This window comes from Platalea leucorodia (genome assembly GCF_965183815.1).
Source record: "Platalea leucorodia genome assembly, chromosome: 19".
NCBI classification, from domain to species: domain Eukaryota; kingdom Metazoa; phylum Chordata; class Aves; order Pelecaniformes; family Threskiornithidae; genus Platalea; species Platalea leucorodia.
The window spans coordinates 2,033,962-2,056,638 of record NC_138841.1 but is presented as its reverse complement, the minus strand read 5'-3'; the positions used below and the strand labels follow the sequence as shown (position 1 = coordinate 2,056,638).

Below are 22,677 nucleotides of genomic sequence, written 5' to 3'. Positions count from 1 at the left end.
ACCTGAAACCTGCAGGCAGTTTGCGTGTCTGCGAGCCGAGCCCTGCCAAAGGAAAGCTGTGAGCCCGAGGCCAGGCAGCCGCGCCGTGCGGCACGTACAGCAGCGGAGCGATGGGGGAAAAACCCTGGTGAAAATAAATCCTTTTTGAAAACACTGCTCTCTACAAAGCCGTGCGTGTTCCAGGGGCGGCTGCGCTGTGGATTTGGCCGTGTCACAGGGTGAGGGAGCGGTTTGAGGAGACCCATCAGAGCTCAGTGCGGGGCAGAGGCAGGGCAGAGCCAAGGTCAGCGCTCGCTGGTTATTTCTCAGTGTTGGGCAGCATTAGACATGCAGAAATACCAGCAGCTGCCATCTGTCCCTGTGTCGTCTTAGCACATCAGAGTATTACTCGGCAGCATTATGGCTTGCCAAGTTTTTGGACATCAAATAAGACGTGCACAGGGGTGGGGGGAGAGCTGCTGCTCCCCGCCTGCCCCTGCAGCACTCCCTTGCTGCGAATTCTATTTTCCTTTTGCACTTCTCAGCACAGAGACTGGAAAGTGCTTGAGCTTTCCATTACACGGCTGGATCTGAGCAAAATAATTTTAGTTCTTTGAAAATCACAGCCTCTGCCTACTACATCTGTCAGTGTGGGCTGCTCCAGTGTTGCTTGCTCCTTGGTTTTTTCAGCCAAGTGTTTAGACCCACGCTTTGACAGGCGTTGTGCACAGATTCCTACGGCAAAACTCCCGGGTGAATACAAAGGAAGTTACGGCTGTTTTGATTTACTGAAACTCATCGAGTGTGAATGGTGAAGGTTTATAAATGCATAAAGCCCCATTCAATGCCTGTGGAAGTCAATAAGGGTATTTCTCTGGCATTCAGTGGGCAGTGTAGGAAGCCCATAATTAGAAAGTTTTAAAAGTCGCTCAGGTGCAAAACCTGGAAAATTGCTTGTGCAATTAAATGCAAAGTTCCCAGAAGAAACCTAGCTGGAGGATGAAAAGCCCTATGCGCTTCATCTGACTCTGAGGTCTTCTGCAAACACCACGTTCTGCCTCCTCCCAGTCCTGCCCTCGGCAGCATCCCATCACCAACATCCCTCTGCTCCCGTAACTGCGCCATAACCTGGAGCCAGACGCGTGCGCGCTCTCCGGGACCAAAGCAACCGCCACGAGCAGCAACGCGCATGTGAAAGTGCAAACGCGGTGGCAGGGCTTCAAGCAAGCCGCGTGACGACATGAGCATGTTCTCTACCCTCCTTAAAGACCCTTTCCTTCAAAGGGATCCCCGGCCCCTCCTGGGGCTCTCCCTCTCCGTGCAACGTGGAGCAACCTCCCGGCGATGCTGGGGGTGGCTCTTTAATAAGGGCAGAGATGGGGGGCTGCCGGGGGTGGATGAGGGCTGTTCCATGCAGTCATGGTCAAACAACCTCCCGCCACCACGCGAATGACGTCGGTGGTGATGGATGTGACATGCCTCGGAAACATACCCCGCGGCGGGGCTGAAGCCCGTCTCACCTGAGCTGGTGGTAAAGGTTATGTACGAGTGTTCGCTGGGGCTAGACCATATGGGGAACACCCACAGCTTGTACATCATTCCCGGCGTCAGATTCGCCAGCTGCACAGAGGAAGGGGTCTGAGCTTTAACAGGGATAGATTTCTCTGTCTTGTTACCTGAGAAACAGAAACCGCACATCAAACCCAGCCGCAGGAGGCTCGGAGAGATTACCGTGTTGACACTGCAGGCAATGCATTATGCTATCCCTAGCCGCTGAGCAGAAATAATACAGCTTGATGGTCAAGGAGCTATTAACGGCTTCGTGATTATTACTCACTGAGAGTAGAAGAAAATCAGTGATGCAGGAATATGGTGTGGGTTTTGCTGCATCCCTGCTTGCCGTACTGGAAAAAATACCGGTGCTGTTCAGATCTCTCCCTACTGTTAAGACCCGATAGGTCCTTTATCTGCCCAGCCTCAGGTCTGGATATTTGGGTATTTACCGCAAAAGGTCTGGAATTTGCCTGGTCCCGCTCAGCTGGGTGAGGGTGCTACAGGACTCGGTAAAGGAGCCACTTCTTGTGCTTTTGGGAGTGTAATCTGTGTACCGGTTTTGCTGGTAGCTTAAGGAGGCTTTGAACGGGATGGACGTTGCATTAAACATGCTGCAAGACTGCTCGCCCCAGCTGGCAGGTTGCTGCTTTTGGGGGTGAGAGGGATCTGGCCCTTCAGCTCAGGGGATGCTTGTGGGCTGACTGCTCCCAGGCTCTATCTGAGGATGACCTGTTCTTTGTACTGTGCCGGGAATCGTTTGCTGATGAGCTTAATGCCAAGCATTAAACCATTGAATTCTAAGAAAGCCTGCAGTGGGGCTTTGATTTGTGGCTCTGGAGGTGTGCACCTGCCAGTTCAGCAGTGCTGCGGGAAGGAGACGTGTGGCGTTGAGGCCAAAAGCACGCTGCTTGCTTCAAACGCCACCAGAAAGGGAGGAGAGCCGCGGCTGTTTGGGAAGGGCTGAAATCTCCGAGATTTCCTCCCTCTCGGCCGGGTCCTGGTGAGGGTCTCCCCAGGCATCGCTGCTGCGGCAGCCCGTCCCCGGCACGGACTCGGCGCGGGGGCTCTGGAAGGGCATCGCCTGCTCCTTGTGCTTCCCGGCGATGGGGAAAAAGCAGGGCTGGCGGCAGGTGGGTTGGGAGCTGGGATACTGGGCATTTAGGGCTTGGAAAGCTGATGCGTATCCTGAATTATGGAAACCGTTTAAAAAAGGGGAAGGCTGAGCCGAGCCCAGCCCGCGCTGCCTAATGAAGCCCCGCAGGCTGCGGAGCGAGACCAGGCACTGGCTGCGCATTAGAAATTGTTTCAAGGAGAAAGCAAGGTTATCTCTTAAACAATGTTGTAAATGACCAAAAGTGGTTTGCCGTTAATGATTACGCCTAGTTGGTTTATTTTAAATGCTGATATAAGACCAGCATACCAGATGATGTGAGGGCTGAAATGGCTGGGAAATAAAGTCAGAGATAAGCAGTAGTCATCACTGCCTATCTATAAAAACAAAACAAACCACAAACCAACCAACCAACAACACGTAAACATCTTTTCTAAAAAAGTACTAAAACCACAGATACTGGCTTTAAGTTTCCAGACTAAGTATGTAGCCTTACAATTTTAAGAGACAACGATATCCGATACGACAGGAGGTTTGGGATCATAGATGATTCTGCCAACTCCAGGTTCAAGAAGCCCGTCTTCAAAGGCATTTAAAACTGCTCTCAATTTACGTACGTTTCACTCGTTTTCCCTTAAAGTTTTGCCCCTGTTCATATATATATATTTTTAAGGCTCTTTACGTTGTGACCACGTACAGCCCGGCTCAATGAACAGTTCACACACGAACAGCCTTGCCCATCTGTTTCATAAACGTCTCGCGACGGTGGGTGCAAGGAGGGGGAATCACTTGCGAATCACCAGGATTGGCTCTGGTGCACTCTCAACAGCCGTGACCGTGACCTTCTCCTCTCCCGTCCTCCCCCTGGCCACAGAGCATCGTTCCGCACACAGTAATTAAGACTGAGTAATAGCTTGCAACCGTGGGAGCTGGCAGGATCTCTAATGGCATCACCACCCTATAGAGTCCCCACGCGATCTGATGCTTACTGGTGATATACTTAACCACAAAGTCAGTTCCTGCCGAGTAATTGTGGCTCCAGGTGATGTTTGCCCAGTTACTATTAGCCATAGCTCTTATGTCCCATATGGACGATCCATTGGTGGCTGGTGGACAGGTTAGAACAGGAGTTAGTATTTTGGATTATACACGAATGAGACCTCATCTAGCATCTGGTGTTGGTAAAACCTTACAAAATCATTCCTAAAGTTAACGCTTTGATCTTAACCTACGAGCGTGCCTAAGGACGTATTTGTTCCGGCCAAGATCCTTAACTTTAAACTTTTGGGGGAAGTCTGGTAGCAGAAGCTCATCGCCTACTGGTGTTTAAGTCCAGCTGCACTCAGCTTATCTTTGGAGTCTGAAGGCTTCTGTGGCACATCCCTGAGGGTTTCGGTCAGCAGGGAAATCTCCTGGCTAAACTCGTGCCCAAATGGACGCGGGAGACGCGTGCATGAGTGCACACAGACTCACTGCCACAACCGAGAAGGGAAGACCGGGAGAGAATATTGTCACGTTACTGGGCCTAGAGACAGCCAGTGGGGCAATGAAGTCACTCGTTTCTGATTTTGAAGTTAAGGATTGTCGACGTTGCTTTGGAGAGCGGATGAACTTCATTTCTAGTGAAGCAGAGCTAGAGTTTAGCGTGTAAGTGATGTCAGATAAGTTACACCTTGATTTTGTTACAATGGTTATTATTATTATTTACTTCAGGGTGTAGGTCGGGTTTTGGTTTGACAAAATACAGATTACTAACTCTAGTCCCTGGGATGAGGCCAGCTGTGCGACTTTTAGGAAATTGCAAGGACCCGAGGCTGCGGGGTGGGGGACGTGACCTGGAATCCCTCTCACGAATGCAACCCGGGCTGCCACAGCGCTGCCCTGTCTGCCCGCATCACGGCTCAGCCTCTCCCCTCGTGTCCCCAGGGTGGGTCGGGACACGCACGGGTCCTCTCGCAGCTCCTCTTTTCCTCCCGTCTCCTCTCCCTGCTCTGTGGCAGCGCGTGCCTTGCCGCTTAATTGCCTATTTTCAATTAGCGATGTTTCCCTACATAGTCACTTAATAGCGACTGGGTTGCGGTAGCGATCTCGCTTCATTACTAAGACCTCGTACGTAGCGATGAAGCTGCATCTGTGCATCTTGCACCAGTTTTTCAGCAGGTTTTGGGTTGGCAGCGCGGCTCCCTGGGTGCTTTCCCTTGACTCGCAGTTAGCGGCTTTGCGCAGCCTAAGGCTTCCCTGGCTGGGGAGGTGTGTGGTGCCACAAGCTGGAACGCAAATTCACATTTCTCAGTTCAGGTCTGCATCTTTAATAAGCAAATTAGTGCAGAGCGGGAAATGGGCTGCTGGTTCGCAAATCGATTTTACTGCGGAGCGTTGGGCGGAGGCTGGTCCTCTCAGCGTATGCTTTTGGTGGGTTTTTTTAAGCCATCCTGAGCTGATCTTATGCAAGAATATAAAGAAAGGGGTCTGAATTGCTTTAATCAAATTCCTTGAGTTACATGGGTGTCAACTTTGATATTCATTGCTATCATCTCCTTTCCCTCTTTGTGAAGAGTCAACAAGGATTTCTGTAGCTTTTGCACTTGCGTTTTTGAGTGCATCCTATCCAGCTACGTAACTGAATTCTCTTGATTGCCTTCCCTTTTGCTACTAGTTTGAGTTAATTTTTAATAACCTGAATATAAGTATCCGTAATTATTTATTAACTGTAGATACTACTATAGCAGTATTTTAAAAACAAGGCTCAGCGAGATACCTCTCTCTGTATCTATCAGTAAAACACATATAGTAGAGAATATTCCTCCACCAAAAGAGAGTTTGATCATCCCATTTTAGCTGGTCGCCTGAGGAGTTCAGCTTGACCTGATAACTACCTGGCACACGCCTGCGTGTTGTAACTGAAACGCTTCCCCAGCTCTCCGGCGGGCTGTGGCTAGGTTACAGCGCAAAGAGCAGCAGCATAAACCAAAAGACTCGTATAAATGATGACAGGTCTCTTAGCTAACAGCTGATGTGCTAAATTTGAAGTGACATCTTCTATAATAGTAACAGAACCCCTTTTTAATGGCAAGAAGATACGAGATAATGCTTTTGTAGGGTCTTCCACCTCCTTCCCAACCACTGAAGCTAACTCAGCATCATGACACCCCGGGGAGGGCTGGGTTATCCCTGAGACTGAGACCAGGAGGGTGGCACAGAGACCACCGGGCCCCCAGGTTGCTGGGAGCCACTTGTGCACCTCGATTCCTGAGCCCCTGCCACCTCCGGCTCCTCGCCAAGCCATTCCCAGGGCGCGGGATGCCTTAAATTTTGCCTCTGCCCGTTATTAATCCTTGCTCTGAGCAAGACGCGGGGAAGGTCCCAGTAGGGTTAGGGGGTTAGAGGAAAAGGAAAGCGCAGTACCCAACTCCTGCTTTGTGGTGGCTGCCGGAGCCCTCTCGGTAGCTGCTGTAGTGCTTGCGACGGTGGTGGCGGGTAGAGTGGTGGCGGCTGTGGTGGTGGTGGTGGTAGTTGTGTCGGTAGTGGTGGTAGTTGTGTCGGTAGTGGTGGTAGTTGGGGTTGTTGTAGTACTGGTTAGACCGATTGTAGTTGGAGGCAACCCAGTTGCAGCTGGGAGAGGGAAACACTGGCTTTTTAGACGAGGTGAGGTCTCCTCAGGGCTTGCGCTCGCCGTCCCCGACGGCTGGACGCGCAGGCACGCGAGAGCAAGCAGAGCAGCACAGCGCAGAGGCGGGGGGGCTGGGGAGGGAGGCAGCAAACAGCACCAGCAAACACGAGGCTGGACCGCTCTTCCCGTCCCCGTCCCCGTGCAGGGACGGCCACGCGCCCGGCCGAAGGGCAGGGAGCGATGCTCGGGGCGAAGAGGGGCAGCAAGCGGGGGGCTGCCCCTGGCAAGCTGCTCCTGCGCACCCACCGCCTGCACCCACACCTGGATCCCTTTTCCAGGGCTGAATGACCTGCTTCTCTTCTGCCTTTGCTCTACCACCGGTGCCCCCCACCACCCTGGGCTTAAATTGCATGGAGGGCATGGACGGAGGAAGGTGAGGGGTGTTTGGGGATGCACAGGGCTGCCCTTGCCCCGTCGTCCCCCCGCGCAGAACTGCGCCGAGAGCACTTGGGGCTCTCTGAAATAAGAAACAGGATTTATCTCTTAAGAAAACATAATGATCCCATTTGTCGTGGGCCAGGCAAGCCACAATTACATTAATTCAGCAGCCCTGGACTACACCTCCAGCATTTCTGAGCCGCCAAGTCAGCCTGCAGCTTCGCAGTTGTTTCCTTCCTGGCTCGGCTCTGTACTGACACTGCAGTCTGGTGACGGAGCGGCTTCAGCATTAACATGGATTTTAGCCTCGGTGAGTGATGGATGGTACTTTGCCATCACTGCCCCTCACAATTTACTTTTAAGTTAGGACAAAGGGGTTGGCACACCGCAAGCTGTCCAGGGGAGAAGTCTGAGCAATTTGTTTTCTAAATAGCCCCCGTTTCCAGAGCAAAGGGGTAAATGTGCACTTTATGCACGCACCCCGCAGCGTGGCTGAGAGGCTCCTGAACACCACCAAAGGGGAGTGCATTGGCTTGGGCCTGAAAACCTGCCAGCAGAAAATGCAGCTGAAATGCTGCTTAAGCTACCTAAGGTAAATGAGCGGAGATTTACCCTGGGATGCTTGCCTTAGATTATATTTACTTACTCCTACCGTGGATCAAGGGATTACAAATCGCCCTGTTAGGCAAATGAAACCGGCTATTTTAAATATCACCCACAAACGAGAATAGCTCTAGGAAAGTACTTTAAAAGGCGTCCCAGAACCAAGCCAGGGCTTGCTTTTTCACCAAGCCCATCCCCAAGGAGGGCCAACCCCTAAACCCTCAGCCCTTCCAGAGATCCAAAAGCAGAGAAGAGCAGTAGGTCACTCAGTCCATCTCCCTACCGACCGCAGCTGCAATAAAACCACAGTTACCGGCACGTCCCGAAAACACCAGCCCGCCCCAAGGCGTGCCCGGAGAGCAGCGCGTCCTCTCCGCGGTGGTACCAACGCAGCGTCGCAGCCAGCCTCATGCAGCAGTGCAGCCACCGAAATGAAGCACCCGCCTGGCGCAGGCCGCCGCTGCCCCGCGGCCGGGCGAGGGGCTGGGGGGAGCGGAGGCGGTGGCGACGGGGAGGGGACCCGGCCTGGGTGGGAAATGGCCCGGCTTTGTCCTCGGGTGGCCGTAGTGTAGCAAAGCCCTCTCCACCCTGACCCAGCCGCGGCGATGGGGGTGCTGGGGGTTTTGCTGTTCTGCATTTCTTTCACCCGGTTGCTGATGGAGGGCTCTGCTGTGTCCTGAGGCTGTAAGTTACAAAAGCCTTTCTTGGGTTGTGAAGTATTAACATCCATCTTTGCTGATTCACAGCGGTTTTTTTAGAAGGTTAAGAGATTAGTGTCACTAGGTTAATATCACCATTAACCCGATTAAGCTGCAGCTCCTGAATAGGTTTGCGATGTACACAGTCAAACAGCACCATAGACACTAGTTATTAGCTAATGCAGTCGCAGGGTTTCCCCTGTGAATCCCTGGCTCCTCTCTAAGGAAAACAGGACCCAAAGTACCTTGCTGAAAGGCAGGAGCTGGTGGGAAACCTAGCGCAACCCCCAGCTCCCAGGCCTGTCGCACATCTCTGCATCATGCCTCTCCCGCACAGCGCCTTCGAGGACTGCCTGCATCGCCTAGCACTAATGGCTTTAGCAGGAGAGATCCAGCTTTAATGCTCCTCTGGACCCTAGATAGGCAGAGATTATCTGGGATAAGTCACAGCTTCGCTGTCCCTCGCGTAGGGTATCATCTCTATGTAATGCATGCAGATACACCCTCCTGGATGCTGCACTGGCCGAGGCGATTCAGCGTCGGTCGGAGCTGTGCCGCTCAGCTCTGGCTGACAGTGATGCCAGGCAGGATTTGCCCACGCCGCTCCAGCACTCCAGTGGAAGCGATCCCCGGGAGCAGGGCTATTGCGCTGCATCGGGATAACGCGGGCTCGCTCCCGAGCAGGTCCCTGCGTGAGATCGAGGAGGGGGTGTTGGCACCGGGGATAAAAATGACCCTGGCAGGACTAGGAACAGGTAAAAAGTGGGATCGGGTGAGTCCAGAAAGCAGTAGTTCAGAGAGGGGAGGATGGGGAGAGCGCCCGTGGGCAGCACCGTGCTGCAGGATGGGACCGGGCGGTGGGAAGGCGGCCAGGGCTCCCACAGCCATGGTGGGATTTAGTCCTAAGCTGCCCCGGGATTCAAAGCTACAGCCTCATTTGTGTTTGAATATGAAACGTATGCAGGAGAAGAGCTCAGCTGGGAGATTCGGGGGACAGAAGATAAGGGGCATTTCCTAGGCTTTGAAATCCATCCCCTAATGAGAGCTGACTTCAGGCTGGGGGGATAAAGGCGGGCTGTGGCAGAGATCAGAGCGCTCCGGCGTCCCCGAAGAAGGGCACCCCGCCGCGGGGGAGCGGCCCTGCCCCGGGGAAGCGGGGGACCCCGCTCGCTGCCCGCCGCGCCGGGGCTAACGAAGGAGTGCCAGATCGCTGCTCCTGGCAGCAGAAGGGCCCCGACTGCTCGTTTTGAAAAACCTAGAAGTCACACACATCCTTCTAAAAATGCGGCTGCAATACTTCATCAAGTATAACATTTCTGAGCTTTGCAGAGTAGCTGAATTTATTTTTCTGCGTTCCCAACGTGAGGTTCGCTCAAGGGCCTTGACAACAGTTGCCTCAAGTTCAGGTACAGGACCGAGCGTCTGGCATTTGCGGGATCGGGAAAAGATTCCCCCCCTCTAAAGCCAGAGGCGGTGCAGGGCAGGGGCTGCCGCTTTCCCCACTGCAGGGCAGAGCAGCACCCTGACGGCCGCTGTTTCGAGCAGGCTTGAAATTGCCCCAGTACGCCCGGGAAACCGAGTAAAAGCCAGCAACAGCAATTCCCGTTCTCTCGCTCCCACCGTCGCCTAGCCCATCTTCCTGGAAACGTCTAAACGACCTCAGCTCATTAACAGGCCCCATCTTTGCAAGGCAGAGATTGCTTTTGCTGTCTGCAAGATGCATTACCCTTTCAGGTAATGGAGACGGAGGGGCACAGTGGGGAGGAGATACGCTGTTATAATGGACGGGGGATGCAGCAGTCTGGCTGTAGCAATTAATAGGCTAAGTAATGAGAGCGGTGCTTGCAGCAGGACGGCCGGGCCCTTTGCTGCAGCTTGGCTCCTACGGCCACGAATGGACAGGAAAAAGGAGCCCAAACCTTACACAAAAACTGTGTGAGGCTCAGATTAGAAAAAAACTGAGAGGAAGAATCATAAAAGCAAAACGGGGATATTTAAAGAGGGAGCCTCTTAAGAGAGGGACTGAGTCCTGTTCCGAGTAGTGTAGCAGTTCAGGGAGTAGTTGCATGGTTTTTTGCAAAATACAGGAAACAATACCCATCCATACTGCTCTTTAATTATTTAAAGCTGCTTTTAATGTGTTGTTAGGCTGTAGTAACAGCTTTCCCTTGGGTGTGTCTACAAAATAATTGGGCTTGGAGAAATTTGATTAATTTTTCATGAATTTTGATGATTAGCCAAATACATTTTCAGAGGTTTTTTTTTTTTTCTTCTCGCCCTCTCCCAGTTTTTAACAACAGAAGGAAATTGTAAAGTCTTTACCATAAAGATAAAGCGTTCCAAATCTGATGATAGCGATAAGAAATTCAAGAATAGAAAGGAGCGTTTGAGCAGCCTCGAAATGAGAGGGGTCAGCAGTTCTCTCTGTTTCTACTGCCGTCCGTTTCTAAAACGAACAATAGGATCTTTCTCCTCCAATTCCTAATTATGCAGAGAAAAGAAGGGAACAGAGAAAAGTCACTTTTTTTTTCCTTAAAGTCTAAGACCAATACTCTTTATGGTCCGTGATGAAGTTTTTCCATACACACAGGTGGTAAAGGATCCCGTTTTGGTTTTTTTTCTCATTCATAGCATAAATGAGGGCCCTTTTTAGATGTCCTCTCTTTTCCCCTATCACCTCTCCCTTTGTCCAGGTCTGGCTTAGGAAAGGTAAAGCCTTTCCTAAGGGAAAGTCCCTGCACTTCACTTTGATTTCATCAAGCTGGTCCAGTTCCTCATCACATACAAACCAGCTCTGGCCCTGTATATGTAAAGCTACAGCTGGAAAAAAAGACCTTTTCATTCTTTTAGTGCCAGCCGCCCATGGCAAAGAGCGTTTACTGCAATTTAAGACAACTTTCACTGTGAATCCGTAAAAATCTACAAAATCTAGGTCACTGAGCGGAGAGGAATCCTCCGAGAAAGGTCAAGCAGTATTTCACTCGAACCCCGTACTTGGTAGGAAGGGAAACAGCCTCTCGGGACAAACGCGGCCCGCCTCGTGTAACGGCTCCCGCGCCCGCCCCGTGTCCTAACGAGAAATGACATCCCGCTCGAGAGCGAGGCGAAGATGGGTGCTGGGCCTCGCTACGGCTTACGCTGCCTTGATTTCTCTTGCTGAAGTGTAGCACGGTGAGGGAGCCGTGGATGCGGCTGACTTAGCACGAAACAACCTACTACTCCAGTTACTAACTCTTAGATGTCTTTCAGCTCTGGCAGATCTCTTCCCTTTACTATTTCTCCTAGCAGAAGGTAAAAAACAGAGGGGTGGGGGACCAGCAAGCTCTGTTCTTGTAGAATTCTCCTTTAAAAGGCAATTCATTCATAAGCTTCCAGTGGCATAAGAAATTATTCCTGAAATTATATGATGCTGGAAGGATAAAGAGATCGCGTTGTGTTTTCAAAGTTCAGCAATATCCACTGCAAGTAGACAAGTACTTTAAGAAGGTGATCCTGATCCACAAAGAAAATCCAGATTCTAATGGATAAGCTAAACCCTGGCTGAAGTACGAGCTATAGCAGCAGAACAGCCCTCCCGGACTTGGAGGGATGAGCTCCTCTAAGCCCAAAGGTTACGTCCGTTTTCGGTTTCCCACCACCCAAAGCAGACCAATCTGTTACCCCCTTTTTCTTTTTTTTTTTTTTAGGAAGAGAAAACAGAGTAAGGAAAAGATTGGCATCTATTCAGAAAGGAAAAAAAAACCCACAAAATAATATCAGCTAGAGAGACATCACGGCAACAAAATAAAAGGAGGAGAAACATCTATGAGGTAGGAAAGCAAAACCTACAGGTGCAGAGAGCAGGTCCTGCACTTGTATCACTTGGGAAGAGTCTTCCCTAAGAAGCTGTTCCTCCCTGGGAGGAGCGAAGGCAAAGCACGACCTCTTACAGAGCCCTGGGTGCAGGGCAGACGAGGGCTGTTGCTCCAGACCAAAAGCTTTTCTGCAGCGCTCGGGGGCCGTTTTGGCCGGCCGCAGTCCCCAGCGCTGCCGCTTGCCCCCTTCTGAGCTCGGCCGCAGGGCTGTCCCCGCCGCTGAAACAGCGGCTCAAAGCGGGCGAGGGGGAAAGTCACGTCTGCGGCTTTTGTAAGAGGCGGGTGTCCTTCATTGGGCAACCAGAAGTTGTGCTTATGCTTTGGACTTTGCAGGGTTGACACTGGGTAACTGAGGATTTGGGTTTCCTTGAAAGCAGGTAGAGATGCTGCCCCCGCCCCGTTACAAGAAAAGGTTTCTCTCTGCTTCAACGCTGCTGTGGAAATTCGCAATCCAGGGCAAAGCCAGCAATAGCCTCGCATGCAGACATGCACAGCTGTGGCACAAACATTGTCCTTAACCCTTTCAATGGGCACCTGGAAACAAAAGGATTCTGCTGTACGAAAGCCCTGGCAGCCCTGAAAGAGCCGGGGGGTTGCGTGGCTCGTGGTGCCCGTACGCTGCAACGCCGACCTGCGCGGCCGAGGGAGGCGGCTGCTCCAGCAGCAACAGCGCAGGCTCCGGGGTGCAAAAATGCAGCTGAAATACTGCAGGGCAGAGCACGGGCAGGCACCACGGAGTCGGGGAGGGCTAGTAAATGTTCTGTATTTCGCAGGGCAGGGATGTTGAGCCTTAATAAGGGAGAGGGCTTTGTGCAGACCTGGGATTAAAAACCTCTTTAATAGGGCGCCTTGACTCTCATTTCTGCTTGTACAGTCTGCGGCAGCTGCAGTGTTTGCTGGGTTTGGCTATCATTAGGCATCTGGGAGGCTGTTAAGCCCCGCTCAGAGATATTTTAATCTTTGCAGACCCCCGCTATGGAGCCTGCCCTAGTCCCTGCTGCCTGTGGGGCTTCGTTTTTACCTGCTGCCGTTTCATATGTCCAATTTAGACTCCTGACACTTCACCTTCCCATTGAAAGGGTTAATGGAGTGCATGCTTAATTGCCAGCACACCCAAGCGAGCGTGGAGTGAGCCTTGCCCCATGCCTGTTACCTCCTCCGGCTGGTACGGTACCTGGGGTTGGCGTGGCTTCAGAGGGCAGCGCCAAGGATAGAGAGGGGAATACGAAGAGAGCATAGAAGAGAAGGGAAGAGAAAACAGAGGAATATATAAAACAGCCAGAACACACCAACAGGAGACTCGGGACCACTTGCACACAGTCAGCAGCGACTTGAGAGAGAGGGAATAAATGCATTAGCTGCAACCCGTCGCCCTCCTGTGCATCAGAGCCACTTGCACAGGGCAGAGAGAGCAGGGACGGCCCTGGGAGATGGAGATCACCAGTTAAACACACCCCAGCTCCGCAGCAGAGATGCCAGTGGTATCAATTAAGCAAAGTCCTTAAGCAGGTGCTTATATCTAATCCCAGCAAGGACTGGTTTTGACACTCTGAATTTCTCCTTATTTTTTTTCTAGTGTAATTCTAACATCAGTGCTCGTCCTGCCTTGTGTGGGTTGGAGCCTGTGGTGCAGAACATCAGGGAGATGTATTTTAGTTGAACGTCTCAGGTGAATGAGTCTGGCAAGCAGAAAACAACCTCTGAATGCATTAATGGGTTTAATTTTCTTAATCTGCTTTTTTTCATTCCAAACTCATCTTTCGCATAGCTTTACAGCAGGTACCTTCATATCAACGTGGGCATTTAGAGCTGCTAATTGTACTTACATGCCTGTCACTGGCAGAACCCGCCTATGTCGTGTTGTACCTCAGGGTCTCACGTTTTGAGGTCAAACTTTGCCATATTTCTGTAACTTCAGACTGGGATTTGACTCTCTAATTTTTCTTGCTGCTTAACGGCCATCGCTTTGTCCTCTGGCTAAGCGGCAGCAGCTCGTCCCCTCGGCAGGGGCGGCCGGGGAGCGCTGGGTGTCACCGCCCGTCCGCGTCCCCGGCCCCGCGGCCAGGGAACCTTACCTCGTCGCGCCGGCGGACGCCGTACCTGCTGTGCCCTGATGCAAAGCAGTGAAGCAATATACAACAGCCGTTGGTTATGGCTGTTATTTACCTGCGCTCTCCTAACAGTCACTGTTCTCAGCATATAGAAACAAACGTATATGAAACAACTAGAACTATTGACTGTCAGCACCGACAACTTCAATCCGATCCCTGTGCTCTGTTTGTTCAGCAAGGCTCCTTTTTAAAGCAATGACATGCCCCCTCTCCTCTTTGCCAGGGTGTAACTTAGCTGATTTTTTTGCCGTAGCATATGCAGCCCCGTCTCCCATCCTGTCACGCCAATTAGGGATGCTGGAGCCCACCTAAGAGGTGTCAGGAGGCATTTCATTTCCACTGGATCATCGGTAGGAATTACTTTTCCTACTCAGAGCCATTAGTTGGGAAGGAGTAGGTGGAGGAAAGGAGACAAAAACCCCATTAAACCAGAGCGCTAACCAAATCGTAGGTCTTTTAGCAAATGCTAAAGAAAGGAAAGAGCCAGCTTTTGTCTCCCCGCGTTCCCTCAGGGCTCCTGAACTTTCACTTAGTTTGATGAATGGCCCACAATGGGCATTTTATCTTATTATGAATCTGGGAGCTGGGGCTTTGCTCTGAGGGTCAGGTCAGCTGCTGGTTATGGGGTGACTGGGAAGTGGCACCGTAGCCCCTGCCGGGGGTTCACTGCCCCAAGGATGCAGCTGCTGCACCCCCTTCGAGCCACGTAAAAATCACCCCCATCTGCCCCTTATTTAGCTCATACGGAGACTGCGGGGGGGCGGATTAGAGCTTCACCTTTGCAAGATGAGAGCAAGATGCTCTCCTGCTCCGGGGGCACGTGAGGAACACGAACTACTTGGGGGTCAGCAAGACGGTTCCCGAGAGCACAGGACGGTTCCCCCCGTCTCCTCTGTAGCATTTCTGCTGCAGTACTCGGTCCTGGTCAGTCCCCTGTCTCTCTCTCTGCAGTAGATAGCAGCTGTACACCAGTTACTGTCTTGTACTGGTTACTCTGCGACCACTTGCTTCTCTGACCTGCGGTTTTGGGCTGATACATGTACCGTCACCCCCCAACCCCTCAGCAAAGCCAGAAGCTGTTGCTGCTGCACATACCTTCGTTCAGCAGGGCTGGCGACTCCTCCACTATGGTTTCTCCTTCTCCCACCTGGGTCCGTGCGCGCAGGAAGAAGCGATAGCGCGAGATGGGGTCTGTCCTCTGCAGGGTGAACCTTGTCTGGTTGGGAGAGAAGTTCTCTACCAGGGTTCGGCCTGTTTTGGATCCGTTAACTGGGGAGGAAAGGCAGGTCGTGGTGGCTTCAGCCTTGTTTCAGAAACACACTGTGCCATCTAGCTCATCACCTCGGCTCCGGGACCGGACCTGCAGTCCGCGTGGGGCCACGTGTGCGCAGAGCTATAGCTGCTGTTAAATATACTTTATCTAGGGCAGCTGGTGACTTGCTGGCTGGGGGACCTGCTAGCGGGGACATTCAGGGCTGGAGAGGTGGTCAAGGAAGGGCATGGCACGAGTGCCAGGGTCTCAGAGGAGGCTGCACCGCCCCAGGCATCGTGCTGCGCTCCAGGCAGCAGGTCTTACACAGCCGGGAGCTTGCATTTGAGCGAGCACATAAACTACTCAGGCTGTGCTTAAAGGTCTTTTAAAATCAGAGATCAAACTTATTTCCCTTCAATGGTCGAGTCTGGAGAAGTGCTGAGCATCCACAACCCTGCCTGGTTAACTGCAGCTGCCCAGCCCTGCTCCAGGACTCCTCTGACACCAGCAGGTCTCATCTTGTGATTAAAGCCTCCAGTTCCTTACGGAGAGCTTTCTGTGCCAGGTGAGGAGGTAATTAGCAGCAAGGAATCTAATGACATAATTATTGTCACTAAGAAGATAAGATGTAGAACGTACAGGCTTGATATCTAAGGTTGTATCCTGTGAGGACTCCATTGGGATGCTCTGGGTGATCCCACTCCAGATTGATGCTTTCCAGATTTGGCTGTCGGATTCTTAAATACCTGGGGGAGCTGGGCACTTGGGAGGAGGATGGGACCGGGAAGGAGAGGGAAAGAAGAGAAAACATACAAGATAACATACCTTACAACACTGTATACATCACAGGCTGACTGATACACTCAAGGCACTCATAAATGCACACAGACGCAGATACCACACACACGCTAAAGGTCAGAAACGGACTGAACAAGAATCTGTGCCAGACACCATGCGCCAGCCCAGGGTTTTCAGCAGCGTGTATGCAGGGAGCAGAAACCAGAGCAGCTCTGCATGCAAGCCCAGCCCCGGCAGCCCCGTGCACGCTGCGCTCGTGGGTACCGCTGCCCTCCAGCGCAGCGCTCGCTGCGGCCCCCGCAGAAGATGCTACGGCCGTGAAGCGGAGCTGTCACACAGCTCAAGTCCCACGTCTCTATGTTGTACACGTACTTTACTGGTCTTGTTTACAGCCCCCATCCAGCCCAACGTTTACATCTCATCTATTTGTCTGTTGGAACGGTGAAAAATAGTAGAGCAGCTTCTCTTACTGCAAAGCGTCTTTGCGTTATTAATGCCTAGAGACCTGTAACAGGGAGCTGGTGCACGTATACAGTGGTCCTTACCCCGAGGAATGGCTGCTTTTGTGACTGCTTATTCAAAGCTAGTAAAGGAAGGAAAGCATTCTTGAATTAAATCATTCTCCTGGTTTACTCATAATTGCGGTGCCTTGGCTGGGGAAAGAACTTGGCTCTCTGATCTGAGAGATCAGCGATTTTTTTTCTTTGTAAACAGAAGTTTTTCAGAATATCATTCAATCTCCTGAACATCACTATATAGTCAATAAAATTGCTTAGTGGTACAGGAAAATACAAACCAGCAGTTTGCTTATGACAAGAGTGTAACCTGCTATAATCGTGCCGGTCAGTGCCACCGGCGTACGCGCAGAGCCACCCCGAGAGCTCCGTGCCTCTGGCGCCCAGGTAAGCACCCCACCAGAACGCACCTGGCTGCAAAACCGCCCTACTGGAACCCAGTCCCTCCTCCGTAAGCAAGCTTACTTATGGCTGGTCAACAGAAAATCCTTAGAAAATGGTGACAGCATCCAAGAAAACGTTAAGGAAGAAAGAGACAGGACCGAGAGATGCTGTTCCTGTACAGCAGGAATAGGATGAACAGAGAGAGGAAGACCCCATCCTATTTTGTGTTAGTGGAGACAGGATTTGCTTCCAGCCTCTGTTTTCTCCTCTTGTACTTTTGTAACATGCTGTGCCAAAAACATCTGTGCTATAGGAAGATTCATTACCAGCCACTGAAAGTGCAGCTCCAACAAAAAGTTATTGGTGTGTCTATAAATAGCTCCTGTGACAGCAAGAAAATTAAAATCTCAAGTTCATCCTTGACACAAGCTCTTTAAACAGAAGAATGAGGCGCTCTCGCCTTAAAAGCCTGTCAGGGGTGTTGGTGACATCCTTTTAGAACAGAAGTACTCAGGTCTTACAGAGATTTTACTGCCTTTTACCGAGCAAGATGAATATGTTCACTCCCGTTTCACCGACCCGCGGCACGGGGAGGTGCGGTGACATTTGCAGGTCAGGCAGCAAATCAAGGGCGCGGTGCTGTGCCTCTGAAGGGGCTTTGCAAACATTTCCCTTGTTCAGCCTAAGAGCTACTTGCTGCTGTGTTCAAAGCACCTGACGGGGATTTTTCGATTGATGAGACAGCGCCAGTAGTTCGCTCTAGGTGTAGCTGCAGAGATGTCACCTACCCCGCGGTGACGAAGGCGTGCAGCAGTGCCGTGTGACAGTGATGCTGCCCAGAAGACGCTGCCCAGGCTCAGCTAAAAATTGTCCCTACGCATCTCCCCAGCAGCATCGCGGCTCTGCCGCAGAGCGGTGCAGCTCCCGCTCCGCTCTGCGGAGCCCAAACCTCTCCCAGCGCGCGCCCGAGGGACGGGTGCCTGCAGAGCCCCCGGGAACGTACCTCCTTCTGGTGTGGGGAACTCCTTAACTTCACTGCGTGGCCCATCTCCTCTCCCGTTGGTTACAACCATCTCAAGCTTGTAGTTGCTGTAAGGAAACAGCCGGGACACTATGCCCCGGTTTCGGTCTCCAGGAAAACTCACATACTGCCGTTTTTTGGAGACCCACAGGTTCTTCAGCAAACTACTGTCTCTCCAGAAATAGGCCTTCAAGAAACATGCATGGCAAGTGAAGCTTTTCCCATTTAAGTGCAATTGATTTTTCATTAACAAAGCACAGCAAAACTTCGCCTTTCCAAAGAGCAGCCCTCAGCTGCAGAAGCCTTGTAGAGCAATTACTGAAGCTCCACGTCCCCCCAGCGAGGCAGGCCAGCGGTGTTACCCGAGGAAGAGGCTGAGCGAGGGGTTAGGTGCCTACCAAAGGTCACAGAGCAAAACCAGCTAAGCTCAGACTACAAAGAGCCGTTTCTGGCTGCCGAGCGCTCGGCAGCGAGTGACTCTCCCTTTCCACCCAGATCAGCACCGTAGCGGTGGACAAGGAAAGGTGGGACGTGTCCAGGCACAAAGCAAAGTCTGAGCTTGGAAAGTCTCCCATTTGAAGTCCCGACTGTAAATCTTATTTCATGCAGAAATAAGATTCATTCAGAAAATAGACCAGAATGACAGAGCAGAGGCAGAAAAAAATGGAAGCAGTACCCAGGGAGCTTTCTTTATGCCGAGCGGATTATCGGATTTGAAATGTTATAACTGTCTGCAGGACACGCACTTTTGGTAACCTCTTAAACTCTGATAGAAGGGGCTCTGTCCAGACTTTTACTTGTTTTGAACAGGGTCTATCCTCTGTACAGAAACACTGGTATTTTACCTTAGCAGTAAACACACAAACAGGATCCATGCTGTCTTTAGTTGCCAGTTAGTACGAACCGCTGGGTTTAGGCTTTGCAGGGGTTGGCGTTCATTAAAAGACAGTGTAGGTACTTTGGGGATGACACAAAAACTAGCCTGTTTGTACCTGTCTGAGGCCGTTCCCCCCAGAGCCAGCCAGCCTGTGGGTCTGGGCAGCTCTAGAGCCCGGAGACGCCTCGCTGCATGGGCAGGACCACCCCAAGCCCCTCTCTGGGTGCACAAGGGCAGCCCCGCTCGCTTTGTCTGGGCACCCCAGATCCTGCAGGCAGGCACTGGGAAGGGCCAGCCCAGCACCAAGCCCTGGGGGAGCAGCAGAAGATGTCCCCAGCCCCGTCCAGGCACCACAAAGAGCAAACCAAGGCCCTTCATTTCTGGTGCTGCTCCAAAAGGGTCCCGATGGCCGGAGGAGAGTTTTCTGTCATCCCCATCGCAGGCAGCTCCGTCACCGGGGCCGCCCCGGCTTGTGAGGTTAGCTGTATTAATGGTCAGTGCGGAAGGGAGTTGGTTTTGCTCACTCTGTACTCCTTGAGCTGTCCCTGGATGGTGTCCAGGTGCACCCGGGTCCAGGTCAGAGCAATGGCAGTGCTGTTTAACACTCTTATCCTAACATCTGTAGGCGCAGCCTTGGGATCTGAGCGTTCAGGGATAAAGCAGAGTGTACGTTAGGCACCCAGCAGTGCCCTGGAGGTCAGACGGACAGACGGACGGACGCCCCTCTGCCCCCCTCGCCCTTGCCGTGGTTCTGCTGCTGCTGCAAAGCGGACGAGCAGCGGCCCTGCGCGCTGGCTCTGCCGTCTGCTGGCACCCCGGCCGGCCCTGTCTGCCAGCAGCGCTTTCATGGGAATAATCATCTCCTTCTCTCCCTCCTTAAATTCAATTTCTGAGGATTTACAAACTTGATAACAGAAAACAGGAGCATCAGGCCAACTCTCAGCTTTCTGGCTGCTCTCGTTTGGGATGAGCAGACCCTATGACCCTGCAAATACACAGAACAGCATCACTTACCTCCGTCCCCCTCACTTTCTCCCTGCCATGCATGCTTTAAAAGCTGACTATTGTTTTTTTAGCAGTGCTTCCACAGGAAAGAGGGGAAAAAAACCCATATTTCACTCAGCCAGCCAGCACGAGAATATTCGTGATCGAGTTAATCGCAGGGCTTCCTACACGCTGCTGCAAGAGATGACGTTAGCAGCGAGGACGGGGTCTGGCCCCGCTCCGTCTCCGAGCGCAGGGTAGCACAGCGTGACTCTGCCGAGGGCAAACCCAGCCCGCTCCGGCTGCAGCTGGCTGGCCACGGCTAGACCCGAGGGTTACAAAACTGCCTGTTATTTCCACATCTGTTAATCTGAATTTGGCCAGAACCTGCTGTTGATCCAGGTAGGTTTTTTACCTCCTCTTTACAAGTCACCTGCTTGTATGTAGAAAGCTGCAGTTATTTGTGAAGCAATTCAGACATGGCAAGGCAGGGGTTTTGGTTTGTTTTGGTTTTTAACTTGTTTTTGGTTTGTTTTTTAACTTGTCCCACCCCTTGGGATACAGGCAGGAACACATTTGTGTCTGGGGTGTGATGCGAGAGCTTTGGTCTCCCTGGTTTACCTCCCTGTAAAGCACACATGTGCAGGCTCATTCACATCCTCCCAAAACTCAAAATTATTGCCCAAGTTTTCAACTGAAACTAGAAAAAAAAACCCACCCCGGTAGTGCACCGACAGGTAATGCAGAGACGACGGTGCAGTCAGGTGTTTGTGGAGCTTTCCCAGTAACAGCCTCTCAGCTAGGTCCAGCTTTGCTTCCAGCGCTCAGCTCTTACCCTCACTCCCACCGTTTCTGCCCGTTTTCCTTCCCGTTGCCCTGTCTCCTCTGGGAGAAGGTGCCCAGGCGGAGGATGTGTCGTGCGCGCTCTCTCAGCACCAAGATTGCAGATTTTCTTGCAATTGCTGTGCCCAGTTTGTGCCCCCTTGACTTCAAGCCTAGAGTGATGGGTGGTTAGCTGGCTTATCTACCTTACTTCTTGGTGAGTCTTAAGTCCCACAGCCAGGGACCCCCACCGATGCTGCAATGCAAGGAACTAATATATATTTCTTTAAAAAGAAAGCTGTTGGCAGCAAACCACATTATCCTAACAGGAGAAGGATAATCGTAGTTCAGAGTCTTGGATGCAACAGGCACAGGAGGTGATACCAGTACCCCAGAAAGAAGGTGAAAAGAGAGTTAAAGCAGCTGGCCGCTGTTCTGCATGACCAGGTGGAGAGTTTTAAAGAAAGATAAGCTGAGCCAATGGTGTGTTGCAAACAGGAGCCCAAGCTGGGGCTTAGCTGGGGCCTTATCAGAGAGGCCCAAGAATCCAGTCCAGGACGAACCAGGGCCCTTTTGGCCATGCGTAGCACCTCTCATCAGAGATGAACTTGGTGCTCTGCAGATGTCAGGGGCAAAAAATTGAATGTGGTTTATTGGAATACAGCCAGAGCTCATCCGAAATGAAATCTTGCTGTCCTCCACGCTCAGAGTGTTATCAGGGTATTACAGAGAGCAAGGGAGAGGCTGAGTGACTTTTGGGTCATGCAGGCAACTGCAGGCAGAGCCCAGAAGAGAATCTAATGGCCAAGCCTCTTTCTTCCAACGCTTGGAACTGGATTTTTGTGCCAAATCAAGCAGTGCTATGAACATGTCCTGGGCACAGGTGCCAACCCACTGACCTTGGGTGGGATCCTGCCCTTCTGAAACACTTACGATCTCTGGCTGAGAAAATACTCACAATCTTCGCCTGAATAGCCGATGACGGTGTCAGGCTCTGGCGCTCTACCAAAGTCGTTCTCTGCTTGCACTTTGATCTCGTAGGGGACGTAGATGGGCGTGTTCCAGACGACATGCCTTGGTGCCTTCACCGTCTCATTGTACCAGCTCCCTCGGGGGTCCCTTCGCCTCCATCTCACGATGTACCTGAGGTTGGGCCCATAAGCTTGAGTTGCATTCAGAGGCTTAATGGACCAAAACAGAAAAAAGGAAGTGAGAAGGAGAAAGAGCAACTCTATTTCTCTGCCGTGGAGCTCTCAAAAGTTCTGTTCGGCAGCTGGTTCTTATTTCATGCTCCATCAGCGAATCTCAAAGGAGGTCAATACTTTTGTCCCCAGAGAGAGACATACCCAGTCCTTGCCCTCCAGATCCAAGGCAGGACCAAGAACCATATCCTTATATTCAGTCCATGCTCCCACTGCAATTGCTATCCTCCTTACAGATGCTGGCTTATTTGTGGATGACACCTGCTGGTCCACGAAGAAAAAAGCAAGAGCTGGTCTGTAAGCCCTATACATCAGCTTCTCTGAGCATCCTCCCTAACCCGTATCTGTGATCCAGAATCTTTTCTTTGGCTTACGTAGTTACAAACTATTGTTTTTATCACAAACCTTCTTCTAGGCACTAACAATGGCCTCCCTTGTAGTTGCATCTTCTGCTTTTTATTTCCTTCAGGATGGATCATTAAGGTTATGGTATTCTGTGTGGTGCAACACAGACGCTAGAGATGCCGAGTTCTCTGCATCTTAGCATCTGTGACCGTAATGGTAAGATGCCGGGCGGCTGTCAAGCATCAAAGAAGAACTCACCGTCCAGGTGATCTCCATGTTGTTTTTTTGGGTCCCTGCACCTTGAACTCCTGTTGGGTTAATTTCAGGACCTGAAATTCACATTGGAAAAAAAAAACGCAGTTTATAATGTTGAAAAACGACCATTTGAGTGGTTAAAAACCCTTTACTGTGCAAGCCAAAAGTACTTCCAAGACAGAAGTTAATGCCCTGATTTTTCCAGAAGTTCCCATTCAGGTTAATGGAACATGAGACTCTCAGCACTCTTGAAAACCAGGCCAT

At 51.6% G+C, this 22,677-nt stretch overlaps 1 protein-coding gene across 3 annotated transcripts in view; it reads right to left on the bottom strand.

Moving 5' to 3' along the window:
* The window catches only part of NFASC (neurofascin), a gene marked incomplete at its 5' end in the record, with an annotated part of 53,869 nt that overhangs the window by 10,616 nt on the left and 20,576 nt on the right, over nt 1-22,677 (bottom strand). Inside the window, 10 exons of one of the 3 annotated variants that reach the window (XM_082330032.1) lie at nt 1,500-1,655; nt 3,634-3,750; nt 6,050-6,256; nt 13,001-13,036; nt 15,054-15,227; nt 15,850-15,972; nt 17,911-18,115; nt 19,330-19,445; nt 21,570-21,792; nt 22,417-22,487. In XM_082330032.1, coding sequence (XP_082186158.1) covers nt 1,500-1,655; nt 3,634-3,750; nt 6,050-6,256; nt 13,001-13,036; nt 15,054-15,227; nt 15,850-15,972; nt 17,911-18,115; nt 19,330-19,445; nt 21,570-21,792; nt 22,417-22,487 — 1,428 coding nt within the window. Of the gene's footprint in view, nt 1-1,499; nt 1,656-3,633; nt 3,751-6,049; nt 6,277-13,000; nt 13,037-15,049; nt 15,228-15,849; nt 15,973-17,910; nt 18,116-19,329; nt 19,446-21,569; nt 21,793-22,416; nt 22,488-22,677 lie in introns of all 3 variants that reach the window. The other 2 variants (XM_082330033.1, XM_082330034.1) reach the window with 2 other exon arrangements.